Raw genomic sequence first — 20,514 nt, 5'->3', positions numbered from 1 at the left:
TAATAATGCAGAGTCCTCGTGTGCTGTGTGATATGAATTGTGTTGCTAATTATATTGTTATGAATGTGGTTTAGAGTATTATTAATGCAGGAAATATCAATACTTAAAAGCTTTGCTGGCAGTGAGATTTTTGCTTTAGCAGGGCATGAGCTGGCCTATAAGCATTAAATACTCTCTTGCTTAGAGGCATTAATCTGTACTCCCTTTGAATACATTTAATTAAAAATTTTGACTTCCCAGTAATTGTTGTTTTTATGTAACCCCAAAATGGAATTTTATTGGAGGTCAGGGTCTTTTATATAAGGACCCATCTGTCCAGCCAGGTGACGTCCCTCAGACAAGGCCTCCTCCGGTGGTGTCAGGGAGATGGTGAAGGAGGCTAGCCTTCTCTTTGGGAGTCTTACTCTCCTGGGAAAAGTTTCAGCTTTATGGATAGGAATAAAACCAAGTTCAGAGTCAAAAGGAGGAGAACACCACAGAGGGTATGATTTGACTCTGTCCTTTGCTGTTGCTTTTTTAATACTCACTCATGAGGGATCCCTGGGTGGCGCAGCGGTTTAGCGCCTGCCTTTGGCCCGGGGCGCGATCCTGGAGACCCGGGATCGAATCCCACGTCAGGCTCCCGGTGCATGGAGCCTGCTTCTCCCTCTGCCTATGTCTCTGCCTCTCTCTCTCTATCATAAATAATAAAAAAAAATACTCACTCATGAGAGTCCATTTCAAACTACTTTGGAGCCTACTGACCTGGGTTCTGAAGTTCGCTATTTCTTGAATAAACAAATACATTTACATACATGATTTTGCCTTGTCTCCTCAGATTTGTGGCCTAGCTGCTCCTATTTCCTTTTTATAGACATGAATGGTTTTTTAACTTAAGAAATGTGCAGATGGGCAGGAGGGAGGACACTGTGTTCTACAGCTTAAATACTTATCTTATGGAAACCTCATAACAATCTAAGACTACGTATCGTTACCCCATTTTTGTCACACTGAAGCTTGAGGACATCAAAGCTTCACCAGGGTAACACAGTTGGTGGGCCCCAACTAGGATTTGAACTTGGGTATGACTCAAGCCCAAGCCCCTTCCTGGCTTCTCCTAGGGTTAAGTTGGTGACTCTTTGATCTAGGGTAACCAAATGTCCCATCTGAATGAGATTGGGGGCTTTCCTGGGAAGTGAGACTTCCAGTTTTAAAATCTGGAATAGTCCCAGGCAAACTGAAACAACCTAGTCACCCTAATTCCATCCCATAATTCCTCATTTTACTCCATCTTCTCAGATGACTAAGATTCAGAGTTTATTCCAGAGAGGGGATTGGAGTCTGTTGACTGGCTCCCTCTGTAGGAAGTGGTTGACATCCAAGAAATGTCAGACACATGGAGGGAGCCGTACTGCCACCACAAAGGGCAGAACTCTCCAACAACAAACATGACCCAGAAAGTCAAACCAACTGGCCTGCAGACCAGCTACCACCAGATGCTAATCCCTCTGTCTGGGATTAGATTCTCTGCTGGAGAAGATTTCCTCCAGCATTGGGTTTGGGGAAGCATAACAGTTATTGTTCAGTGCAAGGTGTCATGGAGAGAAACAGACCTGGTCTATAGGGTGACAGTGGGGGGGGGGGTAGGGGAGCAATGTTTATCAAATGTTCACCTGTCTAGACAATTTGCAGCTGATTTAAGAAGCCCTCCGTGTACACACCAAAGAATTCTAGGCTTCAAGACTTTACTAATAAAGTTGAAAATATGCTAGTATTAATATAGCTGGCACTAAAAAATAGGAAATAAATGCCTGGAAGTTTGTCAGCTTATTAATCATTCCTTTGTAAGCGGTGTTTTTACTTTCATGGCTGCAACATCTAATCACAGTTCATTGGCGAAAGGCCAACCTAGCTTTTGCATTGGCATATTACCATTCACTGTGGTTCTGTGCTTCTTGTCCACTTATTAATGTTGCAGACTTCCTACAATTTAGTCTAAAAATAGCATCAGTTCTGCGAAAAACACTGCATTTCTGTTTTAGCCATGGTAGAGAAATATGGAAGAGTGTGTGTGTGTGTGTGTGTGTGTGTGTGTATACCTGGAGAAAATATTGTGATGCCTAATACCCATAATTTGTTATTCTCATGAAGCCTTCTTTTGGGGCATGCTGAAAATTAAAAGAGAAAAAGTAAAAGTAAGAGAGAAGAGAGAAGCAGATTTTTTCCCCCAGAACCCTAGCTATGCATAATCTCTGTTTATTTTTAGTGCATGAAATGATCATGCCAAGCTAGAATGAAACCCCAGAAAAAGGCTGGTCTGGCCTTTTATTAGAGCCTTTTTTTTCCCTAAATGAAAACTGTGTTGCACTCCTACTAGGTCCTATTCTGCTTTCCTTCATCAGTTTGAACTGCACAGTGGCTGTGGAAAAATGATTGATTGGCATATTTCCTTATATGATGCCTTATATAATTACATCCTTTTTGGGTGCTTTTGGACAGAACATTCCTAGATAAAAATTATTCCAACAGTAAGGTTTTCCTCAACCACATCCCTGTTTGAATGTCTGTCTGTCTATTAGCCATGCCAGCGCTGAAGCATGGATGACACAGTGATGATTTCTCTAAATCCATGATTTATTTTGCACCCAGAAGAACTTGAACAAGACAAATAGCCTTTGAGAAGCCATGTGAACCTGAGGGAGCTGCCAAGGACACAGGTGAAGAGTGATAGAGGATGCATTTCATAATCACAAGGAAAAGCAGCAAAAGCGATAAGGCCTCATTGCTGCACAAACAGAAAAAGTGAACAGTTTGCATATCAGATGTATCAGGTGTTCAGATTTGACGCAGAACTCCTGAATAATGTGTTGTTTGCCTTTTGGAGAAATTAAGAGGAAGGAAATGTCATTCTGCAGCTTCACACAAGATAGCAAAGAAAGATGGTAGACTGGGAAATTGTCATTTCCTAGGCTGCTTCCGAAAGATATCGCTGGGAGCAAAGGGCTCCAGGGAGGTAATGGAGGACCTGGGCAGCCCAGAGCTGGCCCCAGAAACAAGGCCTTGGCCGAATGCTGTTTAAATCAGCCTTGGTTTCAAAACCATGTGCCAAAGGAAGAGGTAACAACTTTACAATAGTCGAGAGTAGTGGAGACAAGGTGAGCTTTTGGAATAATTCACCTCTTTAATTGATGTTTATTGAGCACCTGCTATGCGTTGAGCCCCTTTGTGGCTATAGGATTAAAAGGAGTTAAGCTCAAATCTGGCTCCATTAACTTCTAGCTGTGGGTCTGGGGACAAAGCACTTAGCTTCTCTAAAACTCTGGTGGTAGCCTCTTGGACATGGGGGATAATTGGTCCTAACCCACTGGTTGTGAAGATAAGTTATGAGTGGTAAGTCACTTAGACCTCTCCAAGCCTCAGATTGCTCATTTGCAAAATTAAGATACTAATACCTAAGTCATAGAGCTATTGTGAAGTGTAAGTGGGCTGACAGAGCAACTAGTTGTGTGCCAGACCTCTCAAAATAGTAGATGACCTTTCTAAGAATTTTTGGTACTGGCTCAGGTAAGTAAAATTCAGGAAAGAACAAACTTTGAGAGCGTTTCTATGGGGAAAATGGGGACTTGTCACTTTGGGAAGCTTCTCTAAGCTTTAAAAACCAGCTTTTAGGACAGCCCGGGTGGCTCAGGGGCTTAGTGCGGCCTTCTGCCCAGGGTGTGATCCTGAAGTCTCAGGATCGAGTCCCGCACTGTGCTCCTTGCATGGAGCCTGCTTCTCTTCTCTGCCTGTGTCTCTGCCTCTCTCTCTCTCTCTCTCTGTGTGTGTGTGTGTGTGTGTGTGTGTGTGTGTCTCATGAATAAATAAATAAATAAATAAATAAATAAAATCTTTAAAAAAAAAGGCACAAACTTTTATCATGCAAAAAAAAAATCCAGAAGAAAGGAAGAATATGGTGACTCCCTCATTCTATGTTCATACCAAATAAATATTGCTTTTAAACCAAGATGACCTGGCACCCCTTCAGGACTTAGGACATTAGGTTCTGCCTCAGATCATGAAGGAGGTACTTGCAAGGTACTGCTGAGGAACTTACTTTTCCCAGTGGCCAAACTGAGTTTTGCCCAGGCATAACAGGGAGCAAAACAGAAAGTCCTGGATGCCAGGGGAGAATTTCAGGTTCAAGAATTTTCCAAGTGCTAGTTAAGAGTGCTGAAACCAGACTCTCCAAAGGAAAGGAAATATCTTATTTACTAAGAGGAACACCCTAGAACATGTCACAGTGTGTAGAAAGGATAGACCTCAAGCAAGCAGAGCAAAGATCACAGTTCAGACAACTCTTGAACCCTATGAGCTTCAGTTTCCATGACTGTAAAAATGTCCAAGAGATTTCCAGCTTCCAAAAGTCTGTTTAGGAGCCTTGTGCTGTTTTATATATAATTTGAGAATCTGTGACTTCATCCAAATGTGGTAGCCTAGAGTGAACTTGTAGTTATGTTTTCTTATTTCTTTCTGGAAGGCCGCCATGTTAGTTCTGCTAATTGGTCCTGCCAGCTCCCACGAAGATGCCCACCTGAGCTCCTCACGGTGCTCAGAGGGCCTGAGGAATCTATTCATTCTCATGTCTAAGATTCAGTGCCAAAGAGGGCAAGTCCAGGCAGGTGTCCAGCATAAAACTCTTAAATGCACATGTGCACACACATGAGGAAAGGATGGAGGCTGAAGCTCCAGCATGCTGGATCGATTTAATGACTAGACGAGGAACAGATTTTCAATCATCCTGTACAGATCTTCTGTCAAGGGACCAGGGCCCAGGGATGCTCTCAGAGCACAGAAGTGAAAGGGAAACAATTAGACAAATACATGAAGAAAGATAAGGAAGAGGAGCTTCCAATGTGCATAACTATAGATGGATGAAAGAAAAATAAAAACAGGCCCTACAACCTGTGATCCCTCTTGAGACTTTTAATACTCTCTGTAGGAAAACAAGCACAGTGAAATTAGAGGCAATGCATATTCAAGTTTTCACGTAACCCTAGAGAAAAAGTAGCAAAGGGTTGGGACCTTGAGTGCCTAACTGCTCTGCTGAGGATGAAGGAACAAGTGCCCTGCTCAACCTGCAGCCGGGCCTCATCAATCTTTTTACACTGAAACGTCTGCTTTGAGCCTTAGAGGACATTGCCCTCTCATTTATTCATTCACTCATTCATTCAGAATTAATTTGTTTGTATGCTTGCCTAATAAGTGTCAATATCTGATGATGTAAAGGTGGACAACTCTCCTCACCACCAGGATCCCAATCTTATTGGGGAAACAGCTCATTACAATGTAGGATGATAGTGATATGTTCATAAGCATGAGCATAAAAGTTAAGAGAGGGAGGAACTGCTTAGTTTGGGGGCTAAGTGCAACGAAATCAAAGCTAAGGGTTCCCTGAAAGCTCTGTGACTTTGGGCCAGTTACCCACTCTCTCTGGTCTTTCTTTTCTCATCTGTATGTCTATGTAGTTAATGTGCTGGAAGATGAAGTGAGAAAACCCAGAGGAGGCACTAAACCTGCTGCAGGGTACCTAGTGAACACCGAGCTCCAGTAGTGATTAGAAGTAGTGAGTGATTCATTAGCAAGCTACTGAAAAAAAGTTTTACAATCACAGTTTTCTTTCCTCTTGCAACTTTCTCAAGGAAACCTCCATGTGTTTGAAGAGTTGACATATGGCCTCCTCAGGTCTTGGTTTAGACTCTGCTGCTCTGAATTAACTGAAGTAGATAGTGGACATGACACTCTTCCTGAAGTTCCTAACTCTTGATTCCAGAATAAAATCTGGCTTTCTGCATAATGTCTTGACTTTTGGGCAGCCCTGGTGGCGCAGCGGTTTGGCGCTGCCTGCAGCCTGGGGTGTGATCCTGGAGACCCGGGATCGAGTCCCACATCCGGCTCCCTACATGGAGCCTGCTTCTCTCTCTGCCTGTGTGTCTGCCTCTCTCTCTCTGTGTCTATGAATAAATAAATAAAATCTTTAATAATAATAATAATGTCTTGACTTTCTTGAGATTCCCCACACATCTATTCTTTCTCCATCCTTACAGATCTCCTTACAGACTTCAGATTTCTCTTCATGAGCCACTTCTTTTTTTTTTAATTACTACTTTTATTGGTAAACATGATTCAACTCTTCAGCAAAGGCAGTCACACACACACACACACACACACACACACACACACACACCCTTTTAAACAGAAACCACATGGAGTCACAAGCACCAAAGAAACCACAACACAGAGAGAAGGCAAAGTGGCTGGAGTAAGGTGTTTGCAGATTCAACTTTAGGATTGAAAGAACGGGTACACAGAAAGGCACCACATGGGGGTTCGGAGACCCGGCTGCTGAGGGCAGTGGGTCAGCACTGACCCACTGACCCAGAGGCCCACAGGAGCCCAGGCTTAGCCCTTGGGGCTTTGGGGAGCTGCTGTAGGCCTGGCTCTGCAGCCTCTAAGGCAGAAGGGGAGTCGCAAAACCTGTCCGCCTGGTGGGGGCAGCCCAGAGGAGCCCCCATCTCCACTGCCAGGGTGCTTCTGGGTGTCTAGAACTGGACGGGGAGCCGGTGTCTATGGCCCAGTGTGCTGGGTGCCTTCTTCCAAACTGTGCAGTGAACTGCGATCATGAGCCACTTCTTCCCTCTTAAATCTTCCCTTTTCCAACCATGCACACCTCTCCATACCTTTTCTGATTCCAGTATCAGGTGGCACAGCACTGACTTGTACCAACTAAAAGGCCTACTACCCTTCCAGCACCTGTGTGCTTGAATACCTACCCCTGTGCTAACTCCAGGGCCATGCAAAAATAGATTAGACCTTGTCCTCAAATTATTTACAGTCAGCATTATTTACAGTCAGCATCTTTCCACTCTCAGGAGACCCCAAACCCTACAATGTCTTCTTGTCCCCCTCAGACCAAAGGCCAATGTCCTCCTTATGGTTTTCATGATCTAGTACCTCACAGCCTCTCTGAAATCACCTTCTCTTCCACCTCATTCTCTCCATGGCCACTCTACTCCTCTCTGAGATGTTTCTCAGAGCTCCCAGGCCTTTGCCCTTGCTCTTCCCTCTGCTCAGAATGCTGTACCTTCCACCTGAAATGTTTTTCCCCAAATACCTGAGATTAGGATTGCCAGATAAAATATAGCATTCCTGGTTGAATTTAAATATCAGGTAAATAATGAATAAGTGACTATTATATTTATTAATTATTATAATAAATTATTGTTTATTATCTGAAATTCAAATGTAACTGGGCATTCCTATATTTTTATTTGCCGAAAATGATAACCTCACCATCTGATCTTTACTCAGATGTCACCTTCTGAGTGATTGTAGTCCTTTTCTATTGCTGCTGAGACAAATGATCACAGATTTATTATCTCACGGTAGATTAGAAGTCTTGGCATGGATCTCAGCACATTAAACTCAGGGTGCTGGCAGAGTTCTACTCCTTTCTGGAGGCTCGAGGGCAGAACCTGTCCTCACCTTGTCCAACTTCTAGAGGCTGTCCACATCCCTTGGCTCATGACCCCTTCCCATCCTCAAAGTCAGCAACGTCACATCAGGTCCTTCTCATGCTGCCATCTTTCTGACTCTCTGATACCCTTTTCTACTTCTAGATGTGCTTGTGATTATGCTGGGCTTACCTAGATAATCCACTCTAATCTCTCCATCTCAAGGTCAGCTCATCAGCAACTTTAATTCCCTTTGTCACGTAGCCTGACACATTCCCAGACTCAAGGGATTAGGGCACCGGCACCCCTAGGGAGCCACTCTTCCAAGTAGTGATTTTAGCCAGAGTCTCCAGACTCTCAACCCTCTGAACGCGTCCTGCCTCCTTTCCCTCCTTGCTTTCCCTGCTTGCTTATCACTAACATATATTTTGTGCTTATTTATCGTCTCCTTCACTGGAATGTAGTTCCATAAGAGCAGTGATTTCCTTTATTTCTGTTAACCACACCCCCAGCACCTAGGACATACGTGGCGCACATAGTACAAGTTCAATTAGTATGTGTTGAATGAATGAGTGAATAAATGAATGAATCCCAATCTCTGCCAACTCCATTTTCATACGTACAGTGTCACCATTGTCAACATGAATCCTGCTTTTCACCAATCTCACTTCTATCCCTGGGAGGAGAACTGGCTGCTGATACAAGGCTCCACAGGCTCACAATGATCGCGGCCGGCGGGAGCAATTGAGCAGCTGAGCGCTACATTACTGAGAAATTGCTCCTTCCTTTGTGTCAGAGTGGAGCTGGAGGGCTGTTGCTGGCAGAAGCCCCCAAGAAGGCAGGCAGGCAGGCAGGCAGGCAAGCACTCCTAACTGAGCTGTGTGCTGGGGTGCTCGGGGCCAGGAGAGAGAAGTCCCTATCCCCACATACTGACCATGGCCCAGAAATCTTCCCGAACAGCGGCCGTGGGGATGCTGGCCCAAACCCCAGAGCATAACGCTGTCTTTAACAGTCTGTGGGTATTTACACCAGGGCAGGAGGCAGGCGTAACCATGCAGTTAATGTTCAGGAGGGATTATAACTGCACGAACAAGATAGCCATGTGCCTTGGAAACTGTCACTGACAGCTCCCAAGGACCATCTCCAAATTCCCTTACTCACAGGACGAAGATTATCAGGCCCCATTTATACATGCTAGTGTTTAAATGTTACCTCACTGCAAGTACACAGTCTCTTAGCTCCTTGGGAGAAATAACCAGCATGCTACATACGCTACCTGTTTCCGGTGAGGTACAGCATGGACGGGTGCAAATGCCCCCAGTGCTGTGATCAACAGCACTTAGGGGGCCAGTCCCTACTGCTTGAGACTCTCCAAGCAGCCAGTATTTGCCTTTGGGGATATTTGGTACTTTTGTTTAGCCCACCACATCAAAATACTGCTGATGCTTTTCTCATGCTTAGAAAACATGGATGGAAGAAACAACAGTATGATATGTACTGTGTTGCAGTCCAGTGTCCACGCTGATGGCACTGGTGGGAGCACTTCATGCCCAGGATGCTTTTGCCTACATCAGTGGCATCCCTCAGTTCTGCTGTGGGCCAGAAACTGAGGCCCTGACAGTGCCTGCCTCGCCACTGTAGCTGGCTCTCTGATTCCACTATGGGCGGTGTCCAACACCATATTCTTGCTTGCATTCACATCTGTATACCCTCTGCCCAAGATGTCCACCCAACCTATGTCCTAGCCGCCTCTTTTCACCTGGCTGACTCCCAAGTCATCTTTTTAGGTCTCAAATACCAGTTCCTCCTGGCAACCTTTCCTGACACCTCTTATCCTTCTCCTTTATAATTGCCAGCTCACTTGGGAGTCTCGTTTATCCCATCTCCCTTCTGGAAGGAGGCTTCAAGGGAGGGAGGCTGTACAATGTTCACCACTGCATCCCTGGTACCCAAGTAACTATAGTTACAATGCGCATGAAGCAAGAACTGATCTATTTTCTGATGTCTAATCACCTATTTGTTTTTGTTGTCCAGTCTGTCATATTCATGTATTCAAGCATTTATTTGTTCCACAAACATCAGATCCATTGCTGGGTGCTAGGTAATATAATAAATAATAATAATAAAACAATAGGACATAATCCAGCTTTCTAGTTCTTTACACTGTAGTGGGGAGACTGGCAGTTTTATGTGTCGATTTAGCTAGGCTATGGTCTTCCTTTGTTCAGGCAAAAAATCTAATTTTTAGGCTATGTACATATACATATACATATACATATACATATACATATATATATGCATATATACATAGGGCAGGAAACATACAAAATTTTAGTAAGTAGGTCTTGACAAGTTTCAAAATATCTTCTATGAGGCCCCTGCCTACCCCTCGATTTGACTATACCCCCATCATAATAGGCATGCAGATGTTAGGACCTAGATACATATTTTAGGTGGATTTTCTTGTTTTCCTAACAACCTGATTAGATAAGACCTATGGTTATCCTGACTTTTCTGTTGGGGAAACTGAAACACCAAGAGATTGGATGATTCATCCAAGGTCACTCAACTATTAAGTAGCTGGGATTCGAACCCAACCTAAGCATGCTTAACTCCACTAAACATGATGCTTCCTTATACCCGAAGTTCTTCATCTTTGATATATTGCCTAATTTCTTACAAACCACATTGTCAATCAGAATTTATCAAAACCACCCACCACCAAAAATTTAGTAGAGGAAATTTTATATGGTAAATTATGTACAAAGATGTTGAAGCTAGAAAAGCAACCAGAGGGGGGCACCTGCGTGGCCCAGTGGTTGAACATCTGCCTTTGGCTCAGGTCATGATCCTGGGGTCCCTACAGGGACCCTGCTTCTCCCTCTGCCTATGTCTCTGCCTCTCTCTCTGTGTCTTTCATGAATAAATGAAATCTTTAAAAAAGAAAAAAAGAAAAGAAAAGCAACCAGAGGAAGAAGAGACAACCCTAAGATTAGCACCGCCACTCCAAGGTACAAAGGCAGGAGGTGCTACTATCAGGTCACCTGGTAGAAACTGGAACCATAGTGGACCTATAGTGACAGTTGTTGGAGAAGCCATCTAAAGCAGAAAGGACAAGAAATACTCTCAGTTGGTTCTTTACCCATGTTGTAGATTGAAAACTACCCCTCAAAAATTTATGTTCACCTGGAACCTCATGGTGTGACCTTATTTAGAAATCTAATGACCAGGCAGCCCAGGTGGCTCAGCGGTTTAGCACCGCCTTCAGCCCAGGGCGTGATCCTGGAGACCCGAGATAGAGTCCCACGTCGGGCTCCCTGCATGGAGCCTGCTTCTCCCTCTGCCTGTGTCTCTGCCTCTCTCTCTCTCTCTCATTCTCTCTCTCTCTCTCTCTCTCATGAATAAATAAATAAATAAAATCTTAAACAAAAAACATCTAATGACCAAGGTCATTATAAGAAGAGAAGACACAGAGACATAGGGGAGAAGGCCATGTGAAGATGGAGATCGGAGTGAAGTGGTTACAAGCCAAGAAACACCAAGGTTTTGCCGGAGCCAACAGAAGCTGGGAGAAGCAAGGAAGGATTCAACCGTAAAGCCTTTGGAGGGAATATAGCCCTGCTAACACCTTGATTTCAGACTGCTAGCCTCCAGAACTGAATTTGTGGTACTTTGTTATGGTAGCCCTAGGAAACTAACCCAACCCAATTCCCTCCAATCTCTGAAGCAGGTTGGAAAAAGAGCTAGCAAATTGTGTGCAGGAGTCTGTCCTATGCAATACAGAGACGGAAGGAAGGGGGTGAGTCTAAGAGCAAATAGGCAAATAGCCAGGGCACTAATGGAAGGGGATGCTCACACCAAATGACACGGTGGAAAAATGAAGTGCATGGGGTCAGAAGGAAAGAGAATGTACTTCCAAGGCCTTGAACTGTGTTCATTGGCCTGACAGGTACCGCAGAAACACTGAGCCTGGCGAGTCTGATGGCACCTCTGTAGGTCAAGACAAAAGCCCCAGCACTTCTGTCCTGGGGCTGGCCAGAAAAGCAGCCAGTGGTCACATATGGGAGTCCTTTCTGGTAGGTTCAAAATTGAGGTCAAGGCATAGATATTGAAATGCGCATGCTTGGCCTGCTCCTTCCCCCAGAAGGACTGTTCCTGAAGTGGCAGCTGCCGCTATGGCAAAGCCAGCTCCTCAGCACCACCCACCCCCCCTCCCAGAACAGAAGAGGGCTGTCTGTCTCCAGGGTTGGATGTGATAACTTTCCCCAGTAATCAATTTGCAAAACAATTGAGAAAAGGCAAAGGCTCCCCTGGTTGAATCTTCAGATAAAAAAGAGGATGTTTTGAATTTGACAACCAATCTACCTTTAATCCTATCAGGAAATAAACCCAAATCATAATCTGATGTTTTAGAATTGCATAGCTTCTAAAGGAAAGCATTTCCTTCTCTCTTGTTTTTCATCCTCTGAGGCAAAGTAGGTTTTACTCCTGTGGATGTCTGTTATTCATTCTTATCTGTTTCTAGGTGTGATTTTCTATTTATTTTGCTTTGTTTTGTTTTGTTTTGTTTTGTTTTCCTTTTAGATTCTGTGTATCTTTCTCCTGTTTTAATGTAAAATCTCTTTCTGTGAGGTGTTTCTTAATTAGGAGATACTCCCTCACCTTAGAGAAGAGTTTGGTTTTTAATCACCCCACACTCTGATATCTTTTTAATCCAGATTCAGCCAGAGGAGTAACTCGTGGGGGAGAAAAAAAGAGAAAGAACTCTGGTTTGTGGATTTAAACATTTTGTATTTATCACTGAATTCTAAAAATAGATTTTTATTAGAGATGTTAGCCACTAAAATGCAATGTAACTATTGGCCCACTTACCATTGGAGTCTAGTGACCCCCTAAGTCTCAAGGAGACCAAATGATTTACTCCCCGGCAGCTAACCAATCACATCACACATGGATCTCCTGGCTCAGTGGAGAGCTATTGGTGCAACCAGTATTTATCATAATACCAATTTCAGTCCTTTGAGCATTGACTTTGTTCCAAGCATTGCATTAAGTATTTCCATATGTTGTTTCAAAGTACCAGAGATAAGTGTCATTATCCCCATTTTGCAGATGAGGAGATTCAGAGAGGCTGCAGTTCTTGGCCAAGAACACACAATTTTTTTTTTAAAGATTTTATTTATTTATTCATGAGAGACACAGAGAGAGAGGCAGAGACACAGGCAGAGGGAGACGCAGGCTCCATGCAGGGAGCCCAACGTGGGACTCGATCCCGGGACTCCAGGATCACGCGCTGGGCCGAAGGCAGGCGCTAAACCACTGAGCCACCCAGGCGTCCCCCAAGAACACACAATTTGTAAATGGCAGACTTGGGGGTTTGAACCCACGTGAATCTGGTTTCAAAGCCTGCGCCAGTCATGTGGTGGTGAATCCTGTGTATACAAAGCAATATAAAGACAATGAGAGCTTTTGAACTTGGTATCTCAGCAGTGATTTAAGCCACTCCTATTTAGAGAGATTAGACAACAGAGCAGTTAGTTGTTAAGAACACAGCATTGGAATCTGGCAGACTTGACAATAAACCTCTTCTTTGCCCTTCAAATGGTTCTAAAACCTTGGATACATTATAGGAATCACACTCTTTACTCTCAGCTCTAGGTGATTTAATAGCTTTGAGTTTGAGTTTCCTCACCTGTAAAAGTGAGCCAGAAGCTGGTGAGGGTTAATGATATATGTCAGGGACATGCTCCAAGGACAGGCATAGGTTAGATACTCCATGGTGATTATTAAATTACGACTCAGCAAATATTTGAGTATGCCTAATACGGTGTTAAATAGGAGGGAGAGAAAAGTAAAATATGGCTTGCTATAGATAAGGAGATGAAACAAGTCCACAAGAAAGGAACCAATGCAAATATCAACACTGGGCTGAACCTGCTATAGTAGCAGGGGTCTCTTGCGAGCAGGGATTGTCAGAGACAGATGTGGGCTTTGAGCTGGACCTTGGAAGGCATTAATGGTCTATTGGTGGGATTCCAATATAGTTTGCAGGCCAGTGCCAGACTATAAACTCTTAGTGGTCCACGATAAGATGAGGAAGCTTGCTCTGGAATGTAAATTGACTACATTATTGAACACATTGTTTAGTTTCTCTGACTTTTTTTTTTTTTTGACATAAGACTTTCTCAGTGGAGGAAGCAATGAACTGAATTATACTCTGCCTCAAGCTGCTTCTCCTGTCACAGAAACACAACAAATAGTTTGCAGACCACCTACTTTGAACAGCACTGGTTTAGAATAGAGGTCAGCAACCTTTCTGTGAAAGGCCAGATAGTAAATATTTTCAGGTTTGTGGGCTATATGAACTCTGTCACAACTATTCAACTGTGGTGTCATATCACAAAAGCAGCTACCAACATTATGTAAGCATGGCCGTATTCAGCCCACAGGCCATAGCTTGTCAACCTCTGGCTAAAAGGACTGGGAAAGAGGGGATGTCTTCTAGGCAAGAAGAACAACATGAACAAAAGCCTGAGCTGGCATTGAAATAGTAACCTCGGGCAAGCTTTATATGCAAAGAGTAAGTGACTCAAGCTCAGAGGATGTCATCCATCATCCAGAAAAGATTGGATCAAAATGTTGGCAGTAGGCAAGACCTAGGTTTGGGAGTAAGCCAAATGCCAGCCTAGGGCATCAGCTTTTTCATAGGCCAGAGCCAACTCTGACAAGCATCACCTATTTCTGGAACTGGGTTTGGGCAAGGAGCTGAGCAAGAAGAATAAGTGTGAACACATAACTAAAGAGAATCAAATTTCTCCAGGATTACTGTGAGATGAAAACAAAGCAAAACACAATACTGTCTGTTTACATTTGCTAGGCCCTTTGTTACAATGAAAAGTCCCAGGATGAGTTGAGATCTTCCTGCCTGGCCTGGACATACAGTAATTGGGTACATGTGTGTGCATTTGTACAAAGCCTTCTGTACAGAGGAAGCAATCAGTTATTTATCACGTGGACAAACCACCTCTAGGCCCCCAAGACAATTTGGTTTGTCTGCTATTAGTAGATGACTCTTGGCCATATATCTGGCCAATCTGTTTATTATCCATCCACCCACCCACCCATCCATCCATCCATACACCCACCCATCCACCCATCCATCCATCCATCCATCCATCCATCCATCCATCCATCCTCCCTCTCATCCACCCATCCATCCATCCATCCATCCACCCACCCATCCATCCATCCATCCATCCATCCACCCACTCATCCACCCATCCATCCATCTATCCTTTTATACACCCAGCAAGTTGCTATTGTAGTTACAGGTTTTGATTCCATACTCCAGGGTCAGTGCTGGGGCCAGAATCCCAGAAAATGAAGTCAGAAGTGTCGGGGCACCAAGCCTAGCTTAAAACTCTTGCTAAATCTGCAGAAAGGTGTGCTTGCAGCTTTGTTGGGATGGGCAATAGCTTTCTTTGGGATCCTACATGGACCTGGCAGGGATTATACATTTTGGAGCTTCATACTCAAAATGAAATCTCAGGCCTTGCTGACTCCTGCCCCTTTCACAGTGTTCTAGAATTCCTCCTGGTGTCCCCCCAACCCCGCCACAGGAGGAAGCAAAACTAAGTGGCAGCTCCGCATGTAGGCTGCTGCAGATGTTGCAGAAATGCTGTGGTCTTCCTTTTCAGGCAAAGGGACTGGGACCTTTGTAGAAGTCCCAACTCTGCAGATACAATTGCTCCTCTAAATCAGAAGACTGTGTTATTATGCTTAGCTCCATTAATATGCATTTGACTGATGTGTGCATGCACGTGTGTGTGTGTGAATATGTGTGTGTGTGTGTGTGTGTGTAGCATGGAAGAGAAGGAATGTAGCCTGGTTTATACTTACTACAAACAGGGAACTCTTTACTCCGAGTCAACGCATGGGGATATAAGAGGGTTCGTAAACATCCAGATATTTTGTACAAACTTTGCAAGACAGGCTGTGTAGCCTTCCTCAGATTCTCAAGGGGGCCCAAGACCCTAGGGACAGTAGGAATCCCTGCTCCAGAAGGAACTGGCTAGTGACTGCGGGAACCCACTCCCCAACTGTCTTCCTGATCTCATTTCATAATGCCCCAGGCCTTTGCTGTTGCCAAAATGTACTGGCTTGCGGCCTGAGAAGGCAGGCCTTTGTCTGAGTTAGTTCTGCCACCTACAGCCCAGCAAAGCCAGCACAGCTCCACAGCAGGCTCGTTTGCACACGTGAATAAAGGGGAAGGCTGCCTTTCTGGGCTGGGAACCCTCACAGGAAGAAAAATGGCTTTGGGGATTACTGATTAGTATTCAGAGATACGAACTCCTTTGGGGTGGGTTACAGCGATGGGAAGATATTTTTACATTAAAGGGAAAGGAATAAATCCTGAGGATTAGCACCTGAAAAAAGTGCTGCCCAAAACCCAGGGAGGAAAGGCAACCCCGCAAGAAATAAGTAGATAATGAGCTCGCAGGTTCTCACGATAAATGCAGCTCTCCCATGTGCTGGTATGTTCCATGGCCCCTGCCCTTCTGTGTCCTCAGAGGTCACTTTTGCCATCTAACTTGTCGTGTAATGAAAAGACTTGCTTCATAAAGATGTGATTCCCAAAGATGCTCGATGTATAAACCAGGGTAGTTTTCTTAATATGCTTAAATCATTCTGAAGGGGACCTGAGACTGAGGCAGAGATGGTGTTATCCTCCTCATTATGTCCCTAGCACCAAAGTAGAGTGCCTGACACATAGGAAGAAGCTCAACAAATGCTTGTTGATTTGAAATAATAGAAATGTCATTTGTTTCACAATCTGTGCTGTTCTTGCTAATACAGAATTGTAATATCTACTGTTTGTTGAACTCTGATGTATCAGACATATTATCTCAAATTCTAACAATGATACACAATATGGATATTGTTTTACAGGTGAAACTGAGACCCAGCACTATCAAGGGGCTCACCCAAGGATGTACACCTAGTGACAGAATGAATACAGGACAGACATCCATACCTACACCTCTTGAGTTTTAAGTCCATGCTTGTTCCACTCCATTCCATGTATTTTACATCCACTGTAAGCCCATTTCTCAAAAATGGGGAATGGGCCAAGAGGAAATGGTTGAAAACCTAACTTTGTTATTTTAGTTTTAAAAGGAAACAGGGAATCCCTGGGTGGTGGAGTGGTTTAGCGCCTGCCTTTGGCCCAGGGCGCGATCCTGGAGACCCAGGATCGAGTCCCACGTCGGGCTCCCGGTGCATGGAGCCTGCTTCTCCCTCTGCCTGTGTCTCTGCTTCTTTCTCTCTCTCTGTGTGTGACTGTCATAAATAAATAAAAATTAAGAAATAAATAAATAAAAGGAAACAGTGTTTTTCTAGTCCTTAGAATTTCCCTGAAAGCATTTCTTACTAACGTAGCTTAATAATGGATGCAAACATCTTCTGACCCTGTCTGAATCTAGCAATGGTTTTCCTTTGATGGATAATCCACTGTTATCTCTGTAGAGATGACTGTGGAATTCTTCACTCCGTTTGGACTGGTGAGCATCAGTGGCTGGTGGAGACTCAAGGCTGTCTATAGCCTGCACAGACTTTGATTTCAGCAAGGAATTCTTAATGGAGTCTTCATAGTGTGGGAATGTGGAGTTAATTGCAGAGGAATTCCCGCTCTTTCATGGGTTCTTCCTTACTAACATTTTAAGTTTCAGAAAGGACTCCAAAATAAGTAAGTAAGAAGATATACAAGATTGAAGATGCCCCATAACTAATCCAGATCTCATTACTTGACAGCCTGATTCAGTAGGGTTGAGTAGCTTTGTCTCTTTGGCTCACACTGTACTTGAGTCATTCAAGCTTCGAAATATTGCTCTCTTCCTCTGAGAAACTGCAATGGGGAAGAGATTACAATTGTCCTTTTCAATGGAGTTAGAGGTTTGAGCCAATCTTAGATCATCAACAGGTAAAAAGGGCAGAGAAATTTTTCTAGATGAAGGTAATCTTGATATATCATGCTTAGGCTTGAGAAGAGAGGAAGAGCATGGGCATGTGAGGTTAACTGAAAAAACAAAGTAGAATTCAAATGGAAACCATGGTGAATTTGCACATCTTACTGTTCATATGTATCTATCCTAAAGCCCAGCATATGTAGGGCAACAGACCTCAAACTTTAGTAATATGTATCCGAGTCAGACAGGAGCATGCTTTTCCAAAAGGCAGATTCAGGACCTCAGGTCCAGACCCAGTGAAACAGAAGGGGAAGAGCCTGGAAGTCTGCATTTTTAATAGTCAACTCATTTGGTTCTTTTTTTAAGATTTTATTTATTTATTCATGAGAGACAGAGACAGACAGACAGAGTGAGAGGGAGAGAGAAGCAGAGACACAGGCAGAGGGAGAAGCAGGCTCCATGCAGGGAGCCCGATGTGAGACTCTATCCCAGGACCCCGGGATCATGACCTGGGCCAAAGGCAGGCGCTCAACCCCTGAGCCACCCAGGGATCCCCATGATTCTGATGGAAGTATTCCTTAGACCATACTTTCAGGAACAATGACGAGGAGAAATCCTCCATTCCTTCTAAGGACACCTTAAATGCATCCATTCACTTGAGCCAAACCTAGGAAAACAGAGAGAAAAGGCACAGTCTGGGCATTCAAAGAGCTCAAGGTCAAGTAGAAAAGAGACTTGGAGATGCAGATGGTAGCAAAGCATGGATGAATAAGTTCATAGAGCAGAAAGGGTTGGGTGCATGGGAGAACCATAGAGAGGCACCCAATTCAGCCTGCATAGGAGAAGTGCACGAAGTGGAGTTGAAGGTGTAACAGAAGAAGTAACCTTGTCTTCAAGGATGAGTGGGCATTAGCCAAGAGAAGAGGGAAGAATTGCAGGTAGAGGGAACCCAGTGGACAAAAAGCAGCATGTCCTCTGAGTAATGACAGAGGGGAGTAGAAAAACAGATGAGTGATGAACGTGGAGACTGCACATCTGCCTTTCATAATGAAATGCTGTTTCTCCACGTGGAAGAGTGCTTTGCCACTATGTATATGGCTGTGTCGTGGTCTTTGTCTTCTTAGATCCAGCACTCTCAATGCAGCAGTATTCCGATGAGCTTCCAACTGAGAAAGAATTCAGAAAAGTTCAAGGCAATCCTAAATGGATTTACCTTCCTGTTTCATTCATTAATCTTTGTCATCAGATGTCTTGAACCAAAGTAAATCTGAAAAATCTAACCAAAGGAGGGAAAAAAGCAATCATGTACGGAGCCACAGAAAAAGCTCCCACTCTGAACTAATGTTGGCATATGTTACTGACATTATCATTATGTGTAAAATACAAATGAGTACATGAATAAAAATAAAATAGTGTTTGTCGTGGGCCTTGATAAGAATTAGGATCAAAAAAGTACTTGTAGTTGCCACTTTGTTCTCCCCAGTTTAAAAGATGGCTTTCACTGCCACATAATCTACATAAACTAGCATTGTAACTCACAGTGTGTGGTTATACAAACAGGAACAACAGCAGAAACCAGAGTAGAAATCAGAGCATGCTGTGCACCATGGAAGAGAGCTTTTTTCTTTAACCAGAAAGAATCATTTGAATTCAGAATAGAGCTTACATATATCCACCCAACAGTTTGTACAGAATGTGTCTCTGGATGTGTGTGTGTGTCTGTGTGTGTGTAAATCACATTCAGCTCTAATATGCTATTATAAATAATAGTAAATAAAGCGGGCATTATCAAGTGTTGGTAATATTTCTTTTCCTCCAAACTTGCATGGACAAAATCAAAACCAGGGGGGGGGAAAGAAAAGTACCTTTGAGCTTTCTAATTGTTTCCAGCTGTTAACATTATTTATTGCCAATAATATTATCAACTAGTGAAACACCGATGTCTTTGAACTTTTTGCAGTTGTGTGTAATACTGGAGCCAATGCAGGAACTGATGTCGAGACATAAAACTTACAACCTCAGTCCACGAGACTGCCTGAAGACCTGCTTGTTTCAGAAGTGGCAGCGGATGGTGGCACCGCCAGGTACGACCTCGTTCTTCACTCTTGTTCCAAATACACTTTCTGAGGCCTCTTTGGGGGATAAAGTGATGTGAAAAGGAAGGAAGGAATCGTAAATTTGTCAGGAAATGTAGTTTCTTACGGATATTTGGACTTGGGGACGTTGAATTTGTGAAGTACAAGCATCCTTAGGAATCATCTACAATCTCACTTAGGACCTGAAACCCAGAAGTCTGTTGATTTATTTAATGTTACAAAGCCGAAGTCAAAAGCAAGGTTCCCTGCCTTCCAGTCCACTGGCTGTTCCATTGGACAAGACTGATGTCTTCTCGTGGCCTACTGTTATTTTGCTTGTGTGTGTTTTTTTTAAAGAATGATAGAAATTATGGGAAGGATGGAAAGGAGGGAGTATGGAAAGAAAGAAAAAAAATAAATAAATTTGCTCCCTTTTTAAAGATAGATCTAGTATCAAAGGGTGCTCTGATCATGAAGAGAATACATAAAAGATTCCATTTTCCACACTTCCTTAGAATGCAGTTTAGATACTATAGTCTCCTGCTGGGGCTCTGAAATTACTGCTTCCAGTTATCATTAATTGTCATTCTATCTAATACATTTTTACTCCCAGGCGTATGTCGAGCCTCATTGATCATAAAAGCAAAATGTATCCGTTTGCTAAAAATTATTTTTATAAAGAGTAATTATTAACACGAAGCACATAGCTTTCTGAATCACAAAATAGAATGGTCACCTTCTACTGGTAATGGCCCAGGCATTTTGTATGAAATGAATATAGTAGACTTCACCAAGTACCTATTTAGAAATCCGAGAAAGCGAGCATCATCTTACATAGAATAGTTACATCCCGGTCTTAGAGGAATTTTAGACATTTGGAACATGATTTTTCAATGTTGTTAAATGTGCTTAAATTATTTTCTCTTTCAATATCAATAAAGCTTTCTGGGAAAAAATATTTTACACAATAAATGCCTTAAGAACCCATGTTTTCCAAAATTTGCA

The 20,514-nt window shown here is 43.4% G+C and overlaps 1 protein-coding gene across 10 annotated transcripts in view; it reads left to right on the top strand.

Annotated features, from left to right (window-relative positions):
* LDB2 (LIM domain binding 2) overlaps positions 1-20,514 on the top strand; it is a 375,855-nt gene that overhangs the window by 345,894 nt on the left and 9,447 nt on the right. For all 10 annotated transcript variants that reach the window (XM_055326719.1, XM_055326720.1, XM_055326718.1 and 7 more), the window contains exon 6: positions 19,395-19,518. In XM_055326719.1, coding sequence (XP_055182694.1) covers positions 19,395-19,518 — 124 coding nt within the window. The remainder of the gene's footprint in view (positions 1-19,394; positions 19,519-20,514) is intronic.

This window comes from Nyctereutes procyonoides, unplaced genomic scaffold, assembly GCF_905146905.1.
Source record: "Nyctereutes procyonoides isolate TBG_1078 unplaced genomic scaffold, NYPRO_anot_genome, whole genome shotgun sequence".
Classification (NCBI taxonomy): domain Eukaryota; kingdom Metazoa; phylum Chordata; class Mammalia; order Carnivora; family Canidae; genus Nyctereutes; species Nyctereutes procyonoides.
This window is presented reverse-complemented; position numbering and strand designations above follow the sequence as displayed.